A 6960-nucleotide genomic window follows, 5' to 3' on the forward strand; every position below is an offset into this window, starting at 1 on the left:
CTTAGACATCCACTGAGGAGCGCCCTTCGCTCTCGCTGGCTGGGCAACGGGGGGACTGGCGGCTGGAGCGGAGGGACTTGCAGGGGGCTGGGTGGGGGCTAATAAACCGGGACGGAAGCAGAGTCCATGGCAGCGTCTGTTTGGGACTCGCCGGGGTTAGGACAAGGGCGGGGACGCTGAGTCGGGGCATGGTTCCTATCCGGAGGGGCTGCAGAACTAAGGTGTCTGAGATTCCCTCATTACCTCAAGTCAGGAGCGGTGTGAGACCGTGGAAAGCCGCTGGCTACCACCCCCACCCCCTACGCGTCCGCCGGCAAGCTCCGGGACCAGCCGTGATCCGGCCGCTGAAGTGGCTCCAGCTCCCTTCCCGGCTCCTTCCTGCCCAAGACAATGGGGCAGGAAGCAGGTGTTGGGGGCCTAGAACCCACTCAGCCGCCTCCTCTCTGGCTGGAAGGGCATAACAGCGCCCTCCTGTGGTACACCCAGGAGCAAGGTGGGCCTCCACCCCGAGGAGGATGGTAATCCTCTTGGCTTGCATCCCACAGCACTCTTTTTCTCAGTCCTGGAGATGAGGCAGAGCAGATGTAGCTTCATTTGTCAGACAAGACACAATGGAGGTCCAGAAATCTCAAATAATTTGTCCAAGGTCATGCAGTGAGTCTGTGGAGCTGAGACCTGAGCCAAATGTTTTGAGGATCCAAATGGTTTCCCTTTAGCCTCTGAATCCAATGAAACCAGGCCAGAGCTTCAAGCCTTTTATTCCATTTTGGCAGGTTTGTATAAAAATACTCTCTTTAGGAAAATAAATAGCAGCTGCCCTTGCAGTGGAGGCTTAGATTCCCTGGAGCTAAAGTCTTCTCAGAGCCAGGGGCTGCAGCTCAGCTCATCACAGAAGTCTCTAGCACTCTCTTGAACTGTGCCATTTCTGGAGGGGACGGCAGAATGCCCTGGTTCAATCACCGGGTGCTGCTGGCAGTGGGGCTGGATGAGTTAGTGTTCTAGGCTGGTATCATATCACCTTCTGTCCGGGGGTAAGGTTGGGTAGATCACAGGAAGAGGGTAATGAAGACTTAGGGAAGGCCTGGAGGGGGTTAGGGCTCCAGAAAACCTCTAGAGGTCTATAAAGTCCTTGGGGGCTGCCAGGAGTTCTCTTGCACAAATGGGAAATAGTTCGTCTCTGATTTAATGCAAATTGTGCTAGAGAGGCCAGCCCTAGAGAAACTGAGCTGCTTTGGTGGCCCCAAGCTGGCTCTGCCAGGAAGCAAAATAGGCTCAGTCTCATCTGGAGGGATGGAGAACCTGCTGGGGTTGAGCATGGGATATAGCCCAGGCCAGCTGGACCAATGGATGGGGAGATATGGGCCAGGGAGGATCACCAGAGTGCCTCATAAGGCCAAGAGGGTGGGGGAGCCTAGGGGATCAGAGGATGGGTCCCCACTGCTGCTACTGCTCCTGCGATGGGCTGAGGCACAGGGCTCAGGCGTACTGGGGTAGGTGAAAACCAGACTGGGTGTGAAAGGAGTCAGAGAGGGTGTGGTCATGAGCGTGGGGGTGTGCAATGCTTCGGGTTCAAGCACAGGCCCTGGGGAGAGGGAGATACAAGGCACAGGGCGGGAGGGGGCTGGTGGGCTGCTGGCACCGCCTGGGCCACCAGTGTCGCTCTCCTTGGCTCCTTCCGGGATTTTGCAGATGGGGCGGTGGGCTTCGAGCACCAGCTCCAGCCGCTCCTTCTGCTTCTGCAGCTCCTCAATCTCTCGCTGCAGTCCTGATTTCTCGTCCTCCAGCTTGTCGGTCTCCTGTAGGGAGAAGGTCAGGAGAGGAGTCAGGAAGATGAGGGCCGAATACCGCGTCGCCTTCCGTGGTGGTGGTGGTGATTTAGGAAATTGGAGGTAGGGTGAGGAGTCCTCAGCAAGTCTGGACTACAATTCCCATGAGCCCTTGGGAGAAAAATGTGCCGGACTCCAATCAGGTCCCCGGGGCATCTTAGGAGACTGTCTGCCTGAGCTTCAGCTCGGCTGTGCAGTGCTCGGTACTTTTTCCTGGTCCTTTTCTCCGAAGGCCTGTCTCTCCAGCGCCCCCTGGGCCCTACAGGCTCACAGGAGGCGAGGCCCTCCGAAGGTTTGGTGGGCCGGGGCCTGGGCGCCCTCCGCACCGGCCGATGCTCACCGCCTGCAGGAAATCGGTCAGTTCCTTCCTCCGGTTCCTGCACTTTGCCGCGGCCAGCTTGTTCCGCTCGCGCCTCACCCGACGGCGCTCCTCCTCCTCTGGGCTGATCTGGGGAATAGAGGAAGCAGTGAGGTGGATCCTGGGCCACTGGCTGCCTGGCAATCGCCTAGTGACTGGGTGGCCCAGTGGTAGGATCCTGGTGGAGGGCATGGCAGCGCGGGGGCGCCCTTCTCCTGCACTTTAAGGATCACCGCGCCCAGCCCGGTTCTTGGAACTCACGCTTTAGTAAACTTACAATAGTTAAATTTTCACCCTTACACCCAGCTTTTGCCTCCTACGATTACCTTCTCAGAATGCCCTCCTCTGCCCTTCCACAAATCTTAATCCTTTTCATGTCCCAGGATTCAACTAAGATGCCTCTGCCTTGCCCCCTAGCCGGTTTGGCTCTGTGGATAGAGCGTCGCCCGCGGATTGAAGGGTCCCGGGCATGTACCTGGGTTGCAGGCTCCATCCCCGGCCCCTGCGGGGGAATGTGCAGGAGGCAACCAATGGATATGTCTCTCACAGAGATGTTTCTCTCTCTCTGTGTCTCTCCACCTCCCTTCCACTCTCTCTAAAAATCAATGGGAAAATATCCTCGGTTGAGGATTAACAACAACAAAACAAAATAAAAGATGCATCTGCCTCCAAGAAGCTGCCTCTCATTTCCCAGCCAGAAGTGGCCTTTGCTCCTTAGAGCTGGTGGGAACCGGCCACTCTTTTTCGAAGGATCCCTATTCTTTTCAGTCTCTTGATAACCAAGTCTCCTTTTCTCCATAGGCTGTAAGCACTAGGAGGGGCCAATGAATGCTGCTAAGCAGTTAATTTTTTAAAATATATTTTTATTGATTTCAGAGAGGAAGGGGGAGGGAGAGAGAGAGAAACATCAATGATGATTGAGAATCATTGATTGGCTGCCTCCCCCCACTGAGGATCGAGCCCGAAATCGAGCATGTGCCCTTGACCAGAATCAAACCCAGGACCCTTCAGTCCGCAGGCCGACGCTCTATCCACTGAGCGACACCAGTTCGGGCTTGCTAAGCAATTATTTATTGGGAATCTGCTGTGTGCCAGCAAAGTGCTTTTCTTAGATTCTTAACACAACTTTCCATGTAAGGAACTGAAGCCCAGGGAAGATGAATAACTTGTTTATGCCCCTAGAGCAGAAATTAAAACCCACTCTATTCTACGTTGAATGAGAGGCCAGCTGATGAAAAGCATCTCCCCCCAAAAGGAACCCACTTATAGCTCACAGCCCCAGTCTAAGAGTACCCAGGATCAAATCCCCCTCAGGACAGGGCTGAAGGAAGAAAGTCCAGAAGCCTGCCTCTGGGGGGCCAGCCATTCTGTTTCTGGGAAAGCCTCCCAATAGCACATCTTTCCCAGGATCCCAAGCTCCCTCCCCATCCTCTACCCTGCCCGGCAGAGCAGTCTGTTTAATGTGCAAACCTCACCCACTACAGTCTCTTATACTAAAATGCTCCAGGGAAAGGAAAGTGGCACCACTCCCTTAAAGACTCTATCTCTTTATTATTTTTTCTCTCTCTCTATTTTGGTAAGGACTTTATTAGTGTGTGGGTAGGAAAAATTGGGGAAGCAAAAATTCCCAGCTCACTCTTCTTCAAACCTTCTCTTAGATCTGGGTGAGACAGTGTGGCTTGGTGGTTAGGATCTCACTTTAGAATTGGACAGACCTGTCTCATTACTCACTACTTGTGTGATCTTGGGCAAGTGACTTTATCTTTCTGTGCCTTCATTTCCTGGGCTCTAATATGGGGAAAACCAGAGTACATTCGCCAGAGGGTTTTAGGGAGGTTTTAAATGAGATAGGGAAACTGAAATTCAGAGAGTGGCTAAAGGGAACTGTCTCCTGTTCTCTCCCCAGCTATATAGACATAGACAGCATAAGCCCACCCTCTCCACACATGTCAGCAGGTGGATACCCTTTACTTTCCATGTACCTTTCCACATGTACCTTACAAGTTCTCCCTCTACCTCCATTCTTGCTCCTGCTATCCCCTCTACCTGGAATGTCCTTTCCTTCAACTATATCTATGCAAATCCTACCCATTTTTCTAGACTAATATGCCTCCACCTGCAGGAAGCATTCCCTGATCCAAAGGTGACCTCTTTGCCTCCTGGGCCTTCCTAGAGTCTCCTCTCAATAGTTACTATTGACTATAAGTCCACCTTGGCCAATAGTCACTAGTGGTGCTACCTTCTCCCCCCTTCTAAGCCTGTGTTCTCCTTCTGGGCAAGAGCTATCCTCCTGTGGGAATCAGACCAGTGCAAAGCCTCTGCTTACCTGTTCAGAGGGCCGGCGACGCACCCCTGGAGGTGGCCCCAGGGCCCGGATGACTCCAGGCCGGGGCTGTGGGTAGCTGTACTGAGGATAGGCCAGAGGTCTGGGGTAGCTGCTGGGTCCCAGGAAGTGAGGCTGAACCATCCACTGCAGCTCCTGGCTGCCACTCACAGCATTGATGCTTGGCACCAGGTGGAACTTCTGAGGGAAAGAAATGGAAGGCCAGGGGTCAGGTCTGTGTGAATTGGGGGCTTCCCGCGGATAAAAGCCACACTGCTACCCACCCTCAGTTAGAGAGACTGCTCCTGAGCTGTGTGACTTTTGGCAAGTCACATAACCTCTCTGAACTTCCATTTCCCCATCAGAGCTAATACTTATAAAGTGTGAATTCCAGGCCCTGTCCCAACCACTTTACAAATACTGACTCATATAATTTGCACAACAGTATCTTCTTTTTCAGACAGGAAAACAGTTGTCCTCAGACACACAGCCAGTAAGTGGGAGGTAGGATTTGGGCCCTGGCAGCTAGACTCTTCAAAGAGGATAATTATAGCTCCTAACTCCGAGGGTAGCTGTGAGAATCAGGTGAGAGAATGTGTGTGACAGAGCCCGGTGAAGGCTGTGGAAGTCAAGAGCCACTGCTCTCGGTCCAGGCTGTGCAGTTATTATTATTATTATAATTTTTAGGTAAAGGAAGGGCCTTGGAGCTTGGGAGCTAGGAAGCTGATGATAATGCGCCTGGGGAGGTTTGGGAGAGGGAGGGGGAAGGGAAAGCTGTGGCACGCTCCCAGGAGGGAGAGCGCCCAGGCTGTCCAGTACCCTTTAGTAGCTTTGAGTTCAGTTTAATTGGTGACTTTAAAAAAAGTGGTGCCCTGGATGGTTTCCTTAATGGTTAGAGCATCCGCCTGCAGACCGAAGGGTCTCTGTTCGATTCCGGACAAAGGCATGTACCTGGGTTGCGGGTTCCGGAGACCCCGTAGGGGCATCCCTGTGTGGGAGCCAACCAATCAATGTGTCTCTCTCACATTGATGTTTCTCTCTCTCTCCCTCCTCCTTCCCTTCTACTCTCTTAGAAATCAATGGAAAAAATATCCTCAGGTGAGAATTTAAAAAATAATAATAATTGGGAGGTGGAGGCGGGTTAAAAGAGGTCAGTGGGGCGGGGTGGGGGAGAAGGGGGGAATATGTAATACTTTCAACAGTAAAGATTTAAAAAATAAAAAAATTGGTGGCTGGGTTTTAAAATCATTGGGGTCTTAGATTCTATGAAATTCGGTAAATGAGGTGAAAACTGCCCAGCACGATGCCTGGCTGTACTGCATGAGCTCCAGGAATGACCTGCCACTATTCTCTTACAGCCAGAAATGGGAGGAATGGGTTGGATGGGGTTCAGTGTTGGGAAAACTGGGTTCAAGCTCTGGGGCTGGGCTCTGGGTGTGGGCGCCCCGTCCTCCGGGAAGAGCCGGCTCAAGCCCAGGCAAGTCCGTACAGTGGTGTCCCTGGCCCCGCTCTGGGGGCCCAGTGACCCCAGTTCCGGGATCCAGGGAGCGCTGGCGGCATCTCCCGCTCTCTCTCGAGGTTGTCGGGGCCCCGGACGCTCTGGGCCAGGAAGGGAGGGGCGCCCCGGGTGAGTCAGCCACGGTGACTCGGCCGCCGTGACTCGGCGGAACGGACGCCGCTCCTTCCCTCCCCTGGCGACACGTGCTCGCAGCCGGCCCAGCCTGTAAAGGAAGGGGTCACCAACCGGTCTCCGGGAGCCCGCCCGGCCGCACTGCGCCGAGAAGGGAGAGGCACCTGGAGACGGGTTAGAGCGGGACAGACAAACGGACCGACACGCAGACGCTCACAGACGGGGCCGAGGATTCCCGGTCGGTGGGGAAATGCTGATGGACCCCTCCTCCCTCCGGTGTGGGGACGTCTGGGTCGCAGTCGGGACTCGGGAGCCCACCCCGGGAACGTAGTCCCGGATGAATCAGACCCGTCTGGGCTGGGACAACGCAGGTGCCCGCCCCCCTTCGAACTCAGATGGGACAAAGCCATGAGCGGCGGACAGGAGGGGAAAAAAAAGGTAAGGACAGGAGGAAAGAAAGACGGAGGGACAGACAGACAGCAGGCAGCGAGGGGAAGGGGATGGGAGAGAAAGAGGGAGAGAGAGGGAGAGGTTGTCAGAAGAGAGACACACATTGACTTGTTGCCTCCCACAAGCCCCCTGACCATGGGGCAGGGAGCAAACCCGCAACTCAAATATGTGCCCTGCACCAGGAATCAAACATGTGACCCTTAGGTGCACAGGCCAATGCTCTAACCCAGCGGTTCTCAACCTGTGGGTTGCGACCCCTTTGGGGGTCGAACGACCCTTTTGCAGGGGTTGCCTAAGACCATCAGAAAACACATATATAATTATATATTGTTTTTGTGATTAATCACTATGCTTTAATTATGTTCAATTTGTA

The 6960-nt window shown here is 54.0% G+C and overlaps 1 protein-coding gene across 1 annotated transcript; it reads right to left on the reverse strand.

Moving 5' to 3' along the window:
- Window positions 1-740: 740 nt before the first annotated feature.
- Window positions 741-5455, reverse strand: FOSL1 (FOS-like antigen 1). The gene is made up of 3 exons (XM_014538062.1): window positions 4511-5455; window positions 2167-2274; window positions 741-1796 (listed from the first exon to the last, which is right to left on the reverse strand). Exons 1-3 carry the CDS (start codon window positions 4649-4651, stop codon window positions 1386-1388), a joined length of 660 nt encoding a protein of 219 aa, XP_014393548.1. The 5' UTR covers window positions 4652-5455; the 3' UTR covers window positions 741-1385.
- Window positions 5456-6960: the final 1505 nt, after the last annotated feature.

This window comes from Myotis brandtii, unplaced genomic scaffold, assembly GCF_000412655.1.
Source record: "Myotis brandtii unplaced genomic scaffold, ASM41265v1 scaffold187, whole genome shotgun sequence".
Lineage (NCBI taxonomy): Eukaryota > Metazoa > Chordata > Mammalia > Chiroptera > Vespertilionidae > Myotis > Myotis brandtii.

What these genes read in the sequence shown, in the direction of transcription:
- FOSL1 (XM_014538062.1), bottom strand. Translation starts at nt 4,651, where the DNA reads ATGGTTCAGCCTCACTTCCTGGGACCCAGCAGCTACCCCAGACCTCTG. An exon ending in GTCGCCGGCCCTCTGAACAG is followed by an intron (nt 2,275 to 4,510) that starts GTAAGCAGAGGC and finishes TCTATTCCCCAG; the next exon opens with ATCAGCCCAGAGGAGGAGGA. An exon ending in TGACCGATTTCCTGCAGGCG is followed by an intron (nt 1,797 to 2,166) that starts GTGAGCATCGGC and finishes TTCTCCCTACAG; the next exon opens with GAGACCGACAAGCTGGAGGA.